General features: G+C 54.1%; 2 protein-coding genes across 3 annotated transcripts; both read left to right on the top strand.

Moving 5' to 3' along the window:
* Positions 1-1076: 1076 nt before the first annotated feature.
* EDC4 (enhancer of mRNA decapping 4) lies at positions 1077-12033 on the top strand. Of its 2 annotated transcripts, XM_016200742.2 has the most exons (29): positions 1077-1311; positions 3729-3885; positions 4260-4371; positions 4664-4763; positions 5017-5206; positions 5377-5524; positions 5612-5716; positions 6046-6155; positions 6238-6321; positions 6403-6498; positions 6599-6701; positions 6821-7001; positions 7095-7167; positions 7249-7340; positions 7419-7606; positions 7698-7819; positions 7912-8071; positions 8395-8828; positions 8914-9018; positions 9093-9245; positions 9331-9367; positions 9500-9677; positions 9782-9937; positions 10043-10158; positions 10268-10433; positions 10518-10704; positions 10797-11016; positions 11096-11259; positions 11493-12033. In XM_016200742.2, exons 1-29 carry the CDS (start codon positions 1230-1232, stop codon positions 11683-11685), a joined length of 4212 nt encoding a protein of 1403 aa, XP_016056228.2. In that variant the 5' UTR covers positions 1077-1229; the 3' UTR covers positions 11686-12033. The 2 variants fall into 2 exon arrangements, with proteins under 2 accessions (XP_016056228.2, XP_087683654.1); XM_087827528.1 differs by having other exon boundaries at positions 6821-7167.
* Positions 12034-12151: 118 nt separating this feature from the next.
* Positions 12152-13794, top strand: NRN1L (neuritin 1 like). Its single transcript, XM_016200743.2, has 3 exons — positions 12152-12509; positions 13278-13410; positions 13515-13794. The coding sequence occupies exons 1-3, from the start codon at positions 12431-12433 to the stop codon at positions 13792-13794; spliced, it is 492 nt and encodes a 163-aa protein (XP_016056229.2). The 5' UTR covers positions 12152-12430.
* The last annotated feature ends 3289 nt before the right edge of the window (positions 13795-17083 follow it).

Here is a 17083-nt window from a genome sequence, read left to right as displayed (position 1 = left end):
CTTTAGGCCTCCTATTCCCTTCCTCACCACACAGCTCACTGTCTTCAAGTCCCAGGAAGTCTTAGCTATTGGGGCAATTTATGCTTAGTTTTGGGGACAGAGGCCTTGCCCATGGCAAATCTAGCCCTGAGACCTGGTGGTGTAAACTCTGGTGGGAAGGTAGCAATCACAGACTAGAACCAAACCCAAGACTTCCGTTGGTGCCCTGTTAGGGACTCTAGGATTGCTGAGGACATCACAACTATGCCTGACCTGTACCCCCCTTTTCCTCTACTATGGATGGAGGCCCAGGACTCCCTCATGCCCAGAGGTTGCCTGGCTACACTGGGTAGAGCCGGATGATGTGCTGTTTGAGAGGAGAGCATATTCGGGAGATTTCAGTGGGACTGATATCTGGGCTACTGTGTATTTGAGGGGTTGGGGAAAGAGGTAGGGGCTTGCTGCCTCTTAAACCACCCTGTATAAAATCTGCAATACAGCTTCTTCCATGTACCTGTGCCTGAAATGTCTGCAATAAAGAGGTGTTTGTAAACTGTGGCTTCTTTCTTCCTGCCTAAGGATACCAGATTGGGCAACGGGATGCTGGGGGGCTATTAGGGAACAATGTGATTTTGGGGGGGGGGGGGGGCTATATCTCTCGTGACCTTGCAATTCCTGGACCTCCTGAGATTGTGGGTCCCCTCAGGCACTGGGTTACACCGACCTATTTCCTAAAGGGGAAACAGGTTCCTGCCAATTCAGCTTGTTCTTGGAGGCTTCTGAGAACGGCCTGGGTGGTGGAATTGACCGGGTCCTAGGCCCATCATGAGCGCATGCCTTGGGAATGGGCATGGACTGGGCGGGATATCCTGAGGCCAGTAGAGCTTTGGGCGGTCCAGTTCGTGGACATTTGCTCTGCTCCAACGCTGCGAAATTCACCGGACCCTGCGGGCATGGGTTGGGTAGCGGAGGGAGACGCGCTCTAGGAAGAGCGAGGTGTCCGCCTTCAGCCCGGAACCTTTCTTCTCCGGTCTGTGCAGGTTCCGGGGGCTGAGGCCCGGTTGGCCGGAAGTGGAGGCAGTTGGGCTTGGAGGGGCTCAGGGACTTGGTGCTGCAGTGGTTTGTGGGCGGCAGGTAGACGGATTGTAGTGACCGGCGTGCCGTGTCTAGTCCCGGCGCGGCTGTGCTTGGCTAGTGAGTGGCGGCAGCGAAACGAACGCGGCGCGTACAGGGCGCCTGCCGCAGGGCCCATGGCCTCCTGCGCGAGCATCGACATCGAGGACGCCACGCAGCACCTACGGGACATCCTCAAGCTGGACCGGCCCGCGGGAGGTGAGCCGGGACAGTGGGGGTGGGCTCTCGCCGAGCGGGCAGAGAGGCAGCTCGGGCCAGGGTGGCCCCCAGGGCCTGCAGGCCTCTCCCAGCGGGCTCTGCATCCTCCTGGCTGGTGAGGGCAGACGATGGTTGGAGCGGTAAACCCGTGAGCATGTTCCCTAAGGTTCGCAGACCCCTGTTGCGATCCCTCCCTATTCAGGCGCCCGGCTGTTTTGCCTCGTCCTTCAGTGTCTCGGGTGAAGGTGAGGATCCTTCTCTTAATCCGCAGGGTCCCCCTGGTGTCCTGGCCTCAAGGTCTCTAGTGTTTCTGGCACTGATCTGGGCTCTCAACCCATTTACCATACTTCAGAGGCCTAGTCCGTGCTCTGTACGCCGGGTTCTGTGTCTAGATCTAGGCGCTGTGCTGAGGAGCTCCGTATTCCCCCCCCGCCCCCCCGCCCTCGAAACTTGCCTTTCCCTCTAAAATACAGACTCCAGGCATGCTTTCTGAAATAATTTTCTGGAGGAAAGTGACCACGCCCAATTCCGAGTCCTCTTCGGGATTAAGGCAAATCACAGACTGCATGGCTCTGATTGGATTAGGCTACAAACATATGCAAGCCCTAGTTTATTTCCATTCGTTTAAACTTTATTTGGGCTTGCAGTAATACCTCAGAGATGCTCCTGCCCTCAAGGAGCCTAAGGAAGTTGTAATATAATGCTGTTGACATTGAAAGAGAGGAGTGTTTTGATATTTTAATGGGTATAGGGTGGGTGAGGTGGAGACTGGAGAGTGCCTGAGAACAGGTCTGAGAGAGGAGACAATGTTTAGGGTAGGTCTTGTCATATGAACTGGAGTTTGAATGTCAGGAAGGCATTAACAAAGAGGAAATAGCATGTGCAAAGGTACCAAAGTTTCCTGGCTGGCTCAAGGACCTGTGAAGTTGTACTGGTTGAAAGACCGACTTGTGATGTTGGTTTAGGTGTGCAGTGTCTAGAGCTGAGAGCTGGTGTTTCCTCAGACCCTGTTCTTAAACCTGCTGGGAGGCCCAAAACTGGCTGCCACTGGAAGCAGGCACTGGTGCTCACTCTGGGTAGGGTTAACTACCCCCTATTCCCTGAGAAAATCCATCTGCTGCCTGAAATCACAGCCCTTTTCCCCAGGCCTGGAGTGTGCTCCCTTTACTCATGAGCTTGGTTTGGGCCTCTCATGCTCATCAGCTGCTATGTAGACTAGACTCCACAAAGATTTGGTAGAGCCCGTTATGGCCAACCTTGTGGCCAACCTTGTGCAGTTTGTTTGTTTGTCATGGTAGTGGGAGGGAGAGTGGTCAGCTTACCCCCCGAGCGGCTAAGGTCCAAGTGAAGCTCTGATTCAAGTGAAGTGACCTGGAGACTTTTTTCTGAACTCCTTGTTTGTTGACTGATACTTGATTCTCCTGTTTGCCAAGGAGCTCTGTCTTGTCACTGGAAGACCATGTCATACCCCAGACTGTTTTGTGACTAGGAACTTGATGTGATTCAGAATGTGGAGCCCTAGTCTCCTTGCCACCTGGGAGTTTTGGAGTGGTGTCTGAGCCTATGAGGGTGCTTGAAACTCAGTGAATGGCAAATAACTAAAATGTTGTTTTTCCTGACTCCACATGCTACCCCATAGTTTCTCTCTTCTTTGTCCATCCAGCTCCTTCATGTCCATTCATCCTGAGATTACCCACCCAAGGTAGCTTCTTCTGAGACATTTCTCTGTGGGGCAGGCTCCTTTCTTTCATACTTCCACATCTTATCAGTGTCCTTCCATGCCTTAGGAGCCCATCCTTTCTTCTCCTTTCAACCCCTGCCATTACCTTGGTCTAGGCCCTGGTCTCCCTCATCCAGATTCTCAACTATCCTGCATGCCATGCTGCCTTAGAGCAATCAGCCCTCTGGCCAGTGCTGACCATGTCACCTTCCCTTTTAAAACTTTTGTGGCTCTCATTGCCACAGGGAGAATTAAGCACCCCAGCTTCCTACCCGAGACCTCTGCAGCCTTGTTTTCCCTTCATCCTTCCCATGTTTGTGTGTTCTAGCTACACTGGCTATGTTAGCAACTCTCCTATGAAGTCTGTCCTTACCCTTCCCATGCCCTCCCTCAAATACACAGTGTCCCTCTGTGCTGACTGATCCAAGCCTGAGTATTAATTGGCCTCAGAGGATCCTTGATAGCTTGCAACCCACTCCCAGGTAGAAGAGCCTCAAGCTCATCCTTTGTCCTGGTATACATTGGGTTTACCATCAGTGTTATGGAATGAGAAATGAACAAAGGGCCTTCCTTCCCATAGACATGCCTCAGTTGAGTGTTCCTAGAGTATCTAATGGTTCTGGAGAGAGGCTCTGCAGAAGGAGAGGCCAGTAGGCAGGTGGAACAACCTCATGATAGTGGCCCTCTCTATCTCCAGGCCCCAGTGCAGAGAGCCAGCGGCCATCTAACACCTACAATGGTGACCTCAATGGGCTCCTGGTCCCAGACCCCCTCTGCTCAGGGGATGGTACTTCAGCAAACAAGCCTGGTCTCCGGTCCAAGCCATCTATTAACCTGCAGGAGAAGCAGGTCATGTGAGTACCTGGGAGATGACAGTGGTGGTGAAGCAGTCTTTGGGGTATCTGTTAGCTGAAGACATGAGATGAGGGGAGAGAAAGGCCAGCAGCCTTTGCTGCTCCCCCACTAGATGCCCTGGGATGGAGCACTTAGAATGGGGGGTGAGGACAAGCTCAAGGGCTTGGCCTGGATCTGCAGTTTAGGTGCCTGATTTAGCATTCCCAAGGAGGGAGGTGAGCAAGGGGAGCTACAGGTCTGGGGACTGGTGGACCCAGAACTGTACATCTGAGATTGGATACCTTCCCCATGGTGGCTGTATCCTCTCCACATTCCAACCCTGCCCATTGAGACTTTGGGTGAACAAGTCAAGCTTGGGCACCCCTCTCCCCAGCTGCCTCTCAGGAGATGACAGCTCTACCTGCATTGGGATTTTGGCCAAGGAGGTGGAGATTGTGGCCAGCAGTGACTCTAGCATCTCAAGCAAGGCACGGGGAAGCAACAAGGTGAGTACCAGGATGTTGTGGCTTGTATGGTGGTTGGAGACACAGTCTCTTCTTCCCCACTCCCGTGTTGCCAGTTCCTATGGGGACCACCTTAACAGGCAGGTAGTATGCCCCATCTTAGGAAGCCAGACTACCTAGTCTCTGTGGGAATATGGCCCCCGGAGTTGTGATTGGGTGGCTGGGCTTGCACATGTGGCCTCTACTGTCACCAGGGATGCTGGGAACCACCTAAGCTCTGGGAAAGCTGCCCAAGCCTTCAGTTTCTATGACCTTCCTCACTCTTGGTTCTCAGGTGAAAATCCAGCCTGTTGCCAAGTATGACTGGGAGCAGAAATACTACTATGGCAACCTGATTGCTGTGTCCAACTCCTTCTTGGCCTATGCCATTCGGGGTGAGCTGCGTCAGGGGAGGGGAGGGGGGTGTTTTGCTAGAAGCCCCAGAGATGCAGATCAGTGTAAGGCCACTCAGCCCACTCAGACCTTAGGGATACAATGGAAAGCTTGTCTCTGCCAGGCCTTGGGGAACCAAGTGGAAAAACCAAGCTTAAAGATTGGTGGTGGCAGTGAGGCAGGCAAGGGCAGGGCTTCTCTGCTGCTGCCTGGGCTTAGATACTCACTCATGGCCAACCACTGTCCTGATTCCAGCTGCCAACAATGGCTCAGCAATGGTGCGGGTGATCAGTGTCAGTACTTCGGAGCGGACCCTGCTCAAGGGCTTCACAGGCAGTGTCGCTGACCTGGCCTTCGCACACGTCAACTCCCCACAGCTGGCCTGCCTGGATGAGGCAGGCAACCTGTTTGTGTGGCACTTGGCTCTGGTTAATGGCAAAATTCAGTATCCTTTCCCTGGGATGGGATGGGATGGGATGGGATGGGATGGGATGGGATGGGATGGGACGGGACGGGACGGGACGGGACGGGACGGGGACTGAAAAAAGGTGGGCAGAGCTGGGGCTGCCAGACACACTCATCATCCACCTGTCTAGCCCTTAACGCCCTGCTCAGAGAAGAGATTTTGGTCCATATCCGGCAGCCAGAGGGCACACCACTGAACCACTTCCGTAGGATCATCTGGTGCCCCTTCATTCCTGAGGAGAGTGAAGACTGCTGTGAGGAGGGAAGCCCAATGGTGGCCCTGTTGCATGAGGACCGGGTGAGGAGGCTGAGCATTGGGGAAGGAGGGGACAGAGCAGCCATGGTGTGGGCATGGGCTGAACACGCACCTCCCTGTTCCCTCCAGGCTGAGGTGTGGAACCTGGACATGCTCCGCTCCAACCACAGCACCTGGCCTGTGGATGTCAGCCAAATCAAGCAGGGCTTCATCATGGTAAAAGGCCACAGCACAGTAAGCCTGCAACTGCCTGCCTCCCGTGCTCTTCTCCTTTTCTTATGTCCCTTGTCTATTCCTCATACCCATAGCTGCTCAGATAGCTTTACTGGTATTCTGCGCATGGGGACTTGGATCACAAAGTGACCTTTACCTTTGGAGCTCACACCTAATATAGCCACACCCCATGGGTCTGGTCTTCTTTATGGCCCCCCTTTGATTCAGTGTTTCACACAAACGTAAGGATCCACTGTGGGTCAGCCCAGCTTACTGTCATTCTCATCTGAGATGGGCTTGCTCCCACCTCTAGTAAGGTGGTAAAGCAAGGCTCTTTGGGTTCTTGCCAGTACCTGAGTGAAGGGGCCCTCTCACCTGATGGGACTGTCCTGGCTACAGCAAGCCATGATGGCTTCGTCAAGTTCTGGCAGATCTACATTGAAGGGCAGGATGAGCCAAGGTAAGGCAGGACCTGAGGGACCAGGAACCCCCAGATAGTGGACTAGATCACCCACTCAGGCCCCTCATCTGCCTGCTTGCAGGTGTCTGCATGAGTTGAAGCCTCATGATGGGCGGCCCCTCTCCTGCCTCCTATTTTGTGACAACCACAAGAAACAGGACCCTGAGTGAGTGAGTGGGCAGGCAGGTGGGTGGTGGGCTGGACCTTGGGCTCCCAGCCAGTCACTCAGTGCCTTATTGCCTTCCAGTGTCCCTTTCTGGAGGTTCCTCATTACTGGTGCTGACCAGAATCAGGAGCTAAAGATGTGGTGCACAGTGTCCTGGACCTGCCTGCAGACCATTCGGTAAGCATAGGCTGGAGAGCCAGACAGGGGTAGCAGGGTTGGGGATGTGGGTTCTTTCCACTCTCTTAAGTCTCATTCATCCTACCTTGTGGCCTCCCAGCTTCTCCCCAGATATCTTCAGCTCAGTGAGTGTTCCCCCTAGCCTCAAAGTTTGCCTGGACCTCTCAGCAGAATACCTGATTCTCAGTGATGTACAACGGAAGGTACACTGCCTTGGGGGTACCCTGGGCAGAGTTGGTATCATTGGGACAGGCAGGGATATGTGGCACATCCACAGCCCTCACAGCCTCAGAGCTCAGCCATGAATGTGCTGCCTGTGCAGGTCCTTTACGTGATGGAGCTGCTGCAGAACCAGGAGGAAGGCCGTGCTTGCTTCAGTTCCATCTCTGAGTTCTTACTCACCCATCCTGTACTGAGCTTCGGTATCCAGGTTGTGAGTCGCTGCCGGCTGCGGCACACTGAGGTGCTGCCTGCTGAGGAAGAGAATGACAGCCTTGGGGCTGGTAAGCTGCTCAGGGTTGAGGATATATGTTGGTATGTAGCGAGTGCTGAGGCACAGAGGGCCAGGGGTTTAGTTGTTCACACTGTCCTTACAGATGGGACCCACGGAGCTGGTGCCATGGAGTCTGCGGCCGGTGTGCTCATCAAGCTCTTTTGTGTGCATACTAAGTGAGTGTGCCCTGTCTGTGCCCTTCCCTGCCCTACTGACTCTGGCCCTTTGAGCCCTCTCCTATTCTTTTCTTTCTGAAGGGCATTGCAAGATGTGCAGATCCGCTTCCAGCCACAGCTGAACCCTGATGTGGTGGCCCCGCTCCCCACCCACACTGCCCATGAGGACTTTGGTGAGTGAGGGGTGAGAGGGAAGCAGATTAGACTGGCCAGGGTCTGAGATCTGACTAAAGTGGAAGATTTCCCCACAGCATTTGGAGAATCTCGGCCTGAACTGGGCTCTGAGGGCCTGGGTTCAGCTACTCACGGTTCCCAGCCTGATCTCCGACGCATCGTGGAGCTACCTGCACCTGCTGACTTCCTTAGTCTGAGCAGTGAGACCAAGCCCAAGCTGATGACACCTGATGCCTTCATGACACCTAGCACCTCCTTGCAACAGGTATGCTGGAGCTGAGGCTTGAGGCCCAGGGTAGGGGGGCCTGGGAATCCCTACCCAAAGGCCATAGCTGTTACTCTCTGCATCTCCCCAGATTGCTGCATCCCCTAGTAATAGCAGCAGCAGTAGCAGCAGCAGCAGCAGCAGCAGCAGCTCCTCTCTTACAGCTGTATCTGCCATGAGCAGTACCTCAGCTGTGGACCCCTCCTTGCCCAGGTGAAGTGAGGGTCAGAGTTGTGGGGTGGCAAGGGCTGATGCCAGGTGATGCCAAGCTCTGGCTGCTTATACCTCAGCCTTCCTGCCACCAGGCCACCTGAAGAGCTGACCTTGAGCCCCAAGTTGCAGCTGGATGGCAGTCTCACAATGAGCAACAGCAGCAGCAGCAGCCTGCAGACAAGCCCACGCAGCCTTCTGCCCAGCCTGCTCCCAGGTCCAGCTGACAAATTGACTCCCAAAGGGCCTGGGCAGGTGCGTGTGTGTGAAATGCAGGTTAGCGGGTGTATAGCAGCAGGAAGGTTGGCGGCAGTCTTCTGTAGCACCCTGTCTGCTTATCCTGTTCTGCCTCAGATGGTCAATGTTTCCCTTGAGGTCATCTCAGCCTCCCATGTTCCTTGGAGGGCAGCTCCTCAGCCTATCCATTCCCACCCCCTCTCCTGAGCTGTGGCTATTTTTGACTGCATCCTCCTTCCCCACTGTCCCATCTCTCATCACCACAAACCCCAGTGTCTCATTTCTGTGTTTCCCCTTCCCCTATTTCACTCTACCTAAGTCCCCATTTTGGCCCACCTCAGGTATCTACTGCTGCCTCTACACTGTCCCTGGAGCTGCAAGAAGTGGAGCCCTTGGGGCTACCCCAGGCTTCCCCCAGCCGAACCCGCTCCCCTGATGTTATTTCCTCAGCTTCCACTGCCCTGTCCCAGGATATCCCTGAGATCGCATCTGAGGCCCTGTCCCGTGGCTTTGGCGCCTCTGATGCTGAGGACCTTGAGCCAAACAGTATGGCCTCAGCTGCCTCAGCACTACACCTGCTGTCTCCACGGCCCCGGCCAGGGCCTGAGCTTGGTCCCCAGCTTAGCCTGGATGGAGGCCCTGGGGACGGGGATCGGCATAGTACCCCTTCCCTCCTGGAGGTGGCCTTGACCCAGGAGGCCACAGCCCCTGACAGTCAGGTCTGGCCTACTGCACCAGACATTACTCGGGAGACCTGCAGCAGCCTTGCAGAAAGGTGAGGAGCTTAGGACGGGGAAAGTGTACTGATGGTAGGGGCTTCAGATGGAGTTATACACTGCTGAGTTGGCCTCTTCTCCCAGCCCCAGGAATGGCCTTCAGGAAAAACACAAGAGCCTGGCCTTCCACCGACCACCTTATCACTTGCTACAGCAACATGACAGCCAAGACACCAGTGCTGAACATAGGTAGATGCCACCCCACACCCTTTCACAAGGGTGGGCAAGCAAGTGGTAGGTGCTTATGCCTTTCTCCTTTTCAGTGACCATGATGATGAGGTGGCCAGCCTTGCCTCTGCTGCAGGGGGCTTTGGCACCAAAGTTTCCACTCCACGGCTGCCTGCCAAGGACTGGAAGACTAAGGGATCCCCTCGGTCCTCCCCCAAGCTCAAGAGGAAGGGCAAAAAGGATGATGGGTAGGAGGGGTCCTGTAGCCAGGGAGAGGGGTGGTCCCCAGGCTGCCTTCATGACTTGGTCTGAGGTGCTTCTCGCCTATGGCAGGGATTCATCCGTGGGATCCCGGCTCACGGAGCACCAGGTGAGTGAGCAAACACCCTTCCTACTTCTAGGACTCCTCTCTGAGGGTGGGGAAGAGCCCTGGACCATTCCCTAGTCTAGTGTGTGAGGACAGGTAGGGCAGGCATCATGTGACTGTTGGTGCTACTGGCAGGTGGCAGAGCCCCCTGAGGACTGGCCAGCATTAATTTGGCAACAGCAGAGAGAGCTGGCGGAACTGCGGCACAGCCAAGAAGAGCTGCTGCAGCGTCTGTGCACCCAACTCGAAGGCCTGCAGAGCACCGTCACAGGCCATGTAGAACGTGCCCTCGAGTCTCGGCATGAACAGGAGCGTATCCTTTTGGGCAGTGGAAGAGGGGTAGGGGTAGCTGCAGCATTCTGGGACCAAGAAGGGAAATGGGACCTGCTCCAGGCCTGTTCCTTAGCTACAATACAGAGCGGCGGCTGGAGCGGGCACTGGCCGAGGGACAGCAACGGGGTGGGCAGCTTCAGGAACAGCTGACACAACAGCTGTCCCAGGCACTATCTTCAGCTGTAGCTGGGCGACTGGAGCGTAGCATACGGGATGAGATCAAGAAGACAGTGCCTCCATGTGAGTTTTGCATGGAGACTTCTGGATGGACTGGGTGGGAGTGGGGCCCCCTACCTGTCAAACTTCTTCTCATGGCTCCACCTCTCCTTCCTTACCCTGCCCCAGGTGTCTCTAGGAGTCTGGAGCCTGTGGCAGGCCAACTGAACACCTCAGTGGCCACCAAGCTCACAGCTGTGGAGGGAAGCATGAAAGAGAATATCTCCAAGCTGCTGAAGTCCAAGGTGCTATAGGGCCAGAGATGAGGGAGGTTGGTTGTTGGTGGTTGGTGGGCGGTCAGGCCAGTTTGGGCTCAGGCTTTCGGCTCGGTCCGGCCCCTCCCTCTACCCCCAGAACTTGACAGATGCCATCGCCCGAGCAGCTGCAGACACATTACAGGGGCCAATGCAGGCCGCCTACCGTGAAGCCTTCCAGAGTGTGGTGCTGCCCGCCTTTGAGAAGAGCTGCCAAGCCATGTTCCAGCAGATCAATGATAGCTTCCGACTGGGCACACAGGAATGTGAGTGGAGTCAGGCTCCAAGGTGGAGGGTCTGTCCTCTTTTCCCCGACCATCCCTCTCATGGCCCCCATGGTCACCTTTCAGACTTGCAACAGCTAGAGAGCCACATGAAGAGCCGGAAGGTGCGAGAGCAGGAGGCCCGGGAGCCTGTGTTGGCTCAGCTGCGGGGCCTAGTCAGCACACTGCAGGGTGCCACTGAGCAGATGGCGGCCACTGTGTCCAGTAGTGTTCGGGCTGAGGTGCAGCACCAGCTGCATGTGGCTGTGGGCAGGTGTGTGGGTAGGGCACTGGGCAAGGTAGTAGGTTTGGAAAGGGCCAGACCAGACTTCTTGTCTACTTCATCTCCCTCATTTCCCTTTGCAGCCTGCAGGAGTCCATTTTAGCACAGGTGCAGCGCATTGTTAAAGGTGAGGTGAGTGTGGCACTCAAGGAGCAGCAGGCCGCCGTCACCTCTAGCATCATGCAGGCCATGCGCTCAGCTGCTGGCACACCTGTCCCTGCTGCCCACCTCGACTGCCAGGCCCAGCAAGCCCATATCCTGCAGCTGCTACAGCAAGGCCACCTCAATCAGGCCTTCCAGCAGGTATGCCAGGCATTAGGGCCAGCTAAGGCTCAGGTGTCTCCTGACAAGGCCCACACACTAAATGCTATTCTCTACCCAGGCCCTGACAGCTGCTGACCTGAACCTGGTGCTCTACGTGTGTGAAACTGTGGACCCAGGCCAGGTTTTTGGGAAGCCACCTTGCCCACTATCCCAGCCCGTGCTCCTTTCCCTCATCCAGCAGTTGGCCTCTGACCTTGGCACTCGAACTGACCTCAAGCTCAGGTGAGTGGGCGCAGTTGGACCAGGAGATGGGCTGGGGTAGAGGTGGGGGAGCAGTTCAAAGCAGACTCCCACTCTAGCTTGACTCCCTCCCTAATTCCACCAATTCCCTTTGCCCCTACCCATCTCAGGCTTGGAGGACTCCCTTGTCAGTCTTCCCTCTGGGCCTCATTGCCACCAGGGGGCGCTCCCATGCTGGAGCCCACCTGTAGCCTGTACCTTTTCTCTATCCCCAGCTACCTAGAAGAGGCTGTGATGCATCTGGACCACAGTGACCCTATCACTCGGGACCACATGGGCTCAGTCATGGCCCAGGTGCGCCAGAAGCTCTTCCAGTTCCTGCAGGCCGAACCACACAATTCACTTGGCAAAGCAGCCCGGCGTCTCAGCCTCATGCTGCATGGCCTTGTGACCCCCAGCCTCCCTTAGCTAAGCCTGCCTTGCCCAGGAGTGGGGTGGCACTGAAGGCCAGTAGACAGGCCTAGGCCAAAGCAGGGTCATGTCTGCCCTTTACCTGCTCAGACTTCCACTTCTGGGGTGTTTGAGAGGGTGAGCACTGGCTGTGGTCTACAGGTTATGGTAGCCAGCAGGTTTAGGCTGGGCCCAGGGTGGGTATTGTGCCTTCTTGAGTCCTGCCATACCTGGAGCATGATGCCTCCCCCCTGAGATTGTGACACCACTTGAGTTGAATTTTCCATGTTCCTTTTTACCTCTGTTTTGGATCTTTTTGTTTTTGGAAAACATTAAGAAATTCAATTAAATGTTTTTGGAATAAAATGGAGTATGTGTGCTTTTGGTGTGTCTTTGATAACTGACCTCTGTTCCCTGGCCTCTGTCTTCTCCCTGTGTGGAGCTGTCAAGGCCAACCCACTCTAGGGGCCTGGATACCCACCCTCATTGCACAACTGCATTCCTAGATCTCCCCTCTCCATCTCTGGGTTGAGGTCCCTGGATCAGCTCAGCAGGCATTGATCCCCTGGACTCTTCTCTCTACTGTTCCTCTCCTTTGCTAACTTAAATGTACTGATTTGCTTTGCAATGTGGTGGGGCTGCCTGCTGGCTTTGAAGCCTCGCCCCTAGCTAGCTCCCATCCAATCACAGTCCTTCCTTCCGGGGGCTGGGCTAAAGGGCTGCACTCCAAGCTGCTAGCTCTGCCACTACGCTCCCAACCGGGATGATGCTCTGTTGCTGCTGTTGCCACTGCCAGCGACTACCCTGTGCGGTGGGGCTGTTGCTGCTGTTACTACCACTGGGTGAGTGCAGGGGTACTGGACTGGCCTGGGCCTTATACCCTCTCATCAGGCTGCATTTAGGGTATGTGAGAGCTGGGGAACAACCTTCCTGAGCTCTGGGAGCCAGGGCGGCAAGGAGGTGCAAGGGCTCCAGGGAGGGGATAATGTATACCAGTGGCTTCAGAACCAAAAGTGAGGGGTGTGACCGGAGCCCCGGTAGTGGGAAAAGGACCTCAAAATATCACACCCCCATTCTGATAAAGGGAAGACATGGCCTTTGGTGAGACTGCTAGACCAGCCTTGGGATTCCCTGAGGTCCTCTGTTAGGATATGATCTGAATCCTGACACCCTCTATCCTGCTCTACCTATCCGAAAATACCTGTTTTGGTGTGGAGTGGGAAGGCCAAGCAAAGTTTGTCTAGACTGTAGAGAGGGAGGATGATGCTGGGGTGGGGGTGGGAGACGAGTGTGGCTCTGGACCCTGTCCTGGCTCCTTCACTTGGGCCAACTTCACCTGACTTGGGACTACAGAAGCCCCAGAAGCTCAGAGAAAGAACTGACCCTTGGGACATGAAGATACCTACCCCCCCCCTCTTCCACACTTACTCTGTTCTTTGGTCCCACCTAGAACAGAGCCCAGGCAGATGATTTCCAGACATACCCCTTATTTCCCTGGGGTCTCTTTCGCGCTGAGTCATATCCCCAGAGCATGCCAGGGTAAACAAGCCCCTGGGGGTTGGGAGGTGAACCAGCTCATCCTATCAACTATTTTCCACCCCCACCCCCAGTCCTTGTATCTTCCCTAGAGGCAGCTGCTGTGGGCCCAGGTGGCTGTGACAACATATACCAGGGCTTTGGGGAGTGTCTCATCCGCTTCGGGGACAACATGGGCCACGGAGGCAAGCTGGAGACTGTCTGCAGGTAAGAGGAGATGCGAAGGTAGCAGCCTGACCCCTGCTACCCTACATGCCTGAATCTCTTTCTCCTTGTCCCACCTAATTCCCCTAACCCCATTCCCTTAATAGGTCTTGGAATGACTTCCACATCTGTGCCTCTCAAGTCCTGTCAGGCTGCCCAAAGGAGGCGGTTGCTGTGTGGAAGTTACTACAGCAAGAAGCTCGCCGGACTCCGCACCCAGATAACTTGCACACTCTGTGTGGTACCCCTGTGCACCTCTGGGAGCCTGGTGCAGGCCCCGAGACCAACCAGGAGACACTGAGGGCAACAGCAACAGCAACAGCCCCTGCACCCCTGCTGCTGGCTGCTGCTCTGGCATTTGTTTGCCTTCTGGGGCCTCTGGCCTAGCCATTGGGGTCAGGTAGCAGTGCCCCTGCTGCCACCACTGTTCTGGTGGCTGCCTCAAAGCTCTGTAAGGTGCATTCAGCTTTCATTAAAGCTCCTTCCTTTCTTCTGGCTGCTCATTTCTTGACTGAGGTGGAGCCCTCCAGAAGCTGATCCCAAGACAGAATGGGCAGGGTCCAAGGCTGCCACAGGGGACTCCATCTTTCTCCTTACAAACACTCATTTCCCAGGGGCAGTGCTGAGCTTTCCATTATGTGCAGATTCTAAGACCTCTAGTGATTTGTCTTCCCAGGTTGGTATTCCTAACCCTTCCTGGCCCCTAGGGGCCCCATAAGGTGGTAGAGTGTCTCACTCTACTCCCCACTATGGCCACCCCCCACCTCCAGGTTCAGACTAAGTGCACTGTCCTCTCCCTCTCTGGGGTCCTATTTGAGGGGATGCTATTCCAGAAGGTGGGGAGCCCCTGTTGGACTCTACATTTAGGTCCCTGAGGTGACCTGGAGCTGCTGAAACGGGGGTCACAATGAGGGTTCTCCTGGCCTCTGCTCTCCACAAGCTTGTCCTTTGAGAAGAGGTATGCAGCGTGAAGTCAAAACAATACGAGAAAGCATTCTGGAAGCATGGAATGGGGGTGTGGTGTGAGGTGCCCCTGTTCATCCTGGAGGAGAGGAAGAGCAAGATTCAGCATGGGCAAATCCTGAGGGAAGGAGGAGTCTCAGAGAGGGTGAGATCCTCTTTTGTTTAGTCTCCTACCACCAGCACCAGGACCCTATTCCAAGCCACCACCCCACAGTGGGTACTGCCATGGCCTCCTCACTGGCTTCTACTCTCACTCCCTCCCCTTGATTCTCCATTTTCTATACTGAAAAACTGATCCTGCTGTTAAGCTCCTTTCTCGTTGTCTAGGAGGCCTACATAAGCCAGCTCTGCCCACAGTTTATTCAGTCTACTCCAACTCCCCTCTGTAGCAGCACAGAGGAGAGGAGTGATTTACCTATCCAGCCCCTGGGGTCAGGGGAGGCTTCAGAGAAGGAGCATGACAGGAGCGATAGGAGGTAAGGATGGAGACTTATAAGTGGGGGGAGAGGTGGGGCTGTGTTGGAGAGGGCTTTACAAGAGGGTCCCAAAGGAATCAGTTGGGAGGCAGGTAGAGAGGAATGGGAACCCAGATCTAGGCAGGCCAGATTTACACTAAAGCCCATGCTGGGAGGCTATGCCCCCAGGACAGAATCAAGCCTGATAGGACCCTTGCAGAGGCTCCAGGATGATAAGTGCTTCTAGAGACCTCCACCCACATGTGTAGGAGCCCTATTTTAATCCATGCTTCCCAAACATCCTCCCATCCCAATTAGGTCAGATGCTTCCATTAAACTCCCTCTCTGCCCTATCTTTGCTCCTGTGCTTCATTTGCCTGTACTTTTATCCCCACTTCTCTCTGCCAACCAGCATTACTCATCTTCTGTCATCTGAAGGAGAAAGTTCAGAAAAAACCCCTCCCAGATCTGCCCCCCTTTGACCACCAGAATTTTCCAGAAGGAAAGGCCACACTTTTATTCCCTGGGTCTTTGTACATTTTTTTCTCTGCTTGGAATACCCTTCCCCATTTTCTCCTGGTGAATGCCTTTCTTGTTCAGTATCACCTCCTCCAGGAAATATTCCCTAACCCTGACTCCAAGCTGAATCAGCAGCCTCCTACAGGTCGACACAGCTCGTGGGCTCTCTTCTATCTCTGTACTGAGAGCACTGGCTTATTACTGTCTGGTTCCGGGTCAGAATTTCCATCTGTGTACTCCCAAGGATCTTCTTTGTGTCTCTAGCACCCAATCTAGGGCTGGGTAAAAGAGTGTACTTGTGGGAGGTATGGAATGAAGGATAGAATCTCTAAATCCAGCATAGGAAGAGTTACAGTCAGCAAGAGCTTGACTGAGAATAACCTCAGTGTGGAGGCTGTATTATCTTGGGGCAGCCCCCTCAGCCTGGACATATTGTGGGGATGGATGGTGCTGGAGCTCCAGACCCCAAAAATCTTCCCAGAGCCATTCTTGGTGGGTGGCCAAGAGCAGCCTGCTTCAAGTAGCAGGGGCTGACTGCTCTGGCCAGCCATGGAGGGGATTACCATCCTCCTGCTGTGACCTACTTTCCCCTGGTATTTGCTCCCTAAATCCTTGCTCTTGCCTGGAACTGAGTAACCTGCAGTGTGTGTATGGGGTTGAAGGTGGGGAGAAAATCTGTTCTCTGGCCAGGGGTTTAAGAGCTTTGTGTATTTTATCCCAAAGCTGGAGGAGAGGGGTAAGCTGATAGCCACACTGACTGGGTCCTAGACACAGCTGCCCAGGCCAGAGCATCATGGGGGTGGTGTTTCTTACATTTGAAGCTCTGCAGATATGGAACAGTTTATTGTTCAGGGGACAAACTGGCAGCTGGATGTCCTGAGCCCAGACCCCTCTGCATCAACATACTTCTTCTCAGGGCTTGGTGTTCTTTACCAGAGCCAAGGTCAGCACCTGCCCATAGCAAGGGCTCAATAAATATATTTTTAAAATATATTTTTATTGATTTCAGAGAGAGAGGAAGGGAGAGGGAGAGAGAGATAGAAACATCAATGATAAGAGAATGTCACTGATCAGCTGCCTTCTGCACCCCCTGCTGGGGATCGAGCCTGCAACTCCGGCATGTGCCCTGACCCCGAATAAAACTGCAATCTCCTAGATCATTGGTTGATACTCAACCACTGAGCCATGCCGACCTGGCTCAATAAATATTTGTTGAATTAACTTGCTGAATATCTGTCAAATAGGAGTGTTGTGTGGATTTCTAAGCCCCATTAACCCAGATTTTCTATGTTGCTCTTAACCCTCACAATAACCCTGTGGGGTTAGGATTACGATCCTCATTACACAGATAAAAATAAGGATAGCCCTGGCTGGGCAGCTCAGTTAGTTGAAGCATGGCCCGGATATACCAAGATTGTGGGTTCGATGCCTGGCCAGGGCACATACAAGAATCAGCAAATGAATGCATGAATAAGTGGAACAACAAATTGATATTTCTATCTCTCTCAAGAAACAAACAAACAAAAAAATAAAAAGAAAAGAAAAATGAAGCTTAAGAATGGGAAATGTCTTGCCTAAGGTCACACAGCTGTTGAAGTGTCGAGCTAGGATATGATCCCAGGTTTGTTTGGCCCCAAAGTCCATGCCCCTACTCATTACACTAGACTTTTGGAAGCAATTTATAAAATTTTATTTTATTTTTTAAATAAAGCTGTTTATAATTCCCTACTAAATAAATC

The sequence above is a fragment of the Miniopterus natalensis genome, chromosome 18, assembly GCF_054644295.1.
Source record: "Miniopterus natalensis isolate mMinNat1 chromosome 18, mMinNat1.hap1, whole genome shotgun sequence".
Lineage (NCBI taxonomy): Eukaryota > Metazoa > Chordata > Mammalia > Chiroptera > Miniopteridae > Miniopterus > Miniopterus natalensis.
The sequence above is the reverse complement of the archived record's forward strand: the minus strand, read 5'-3'. Positions and strand labels throughout refer to the sequence as shown.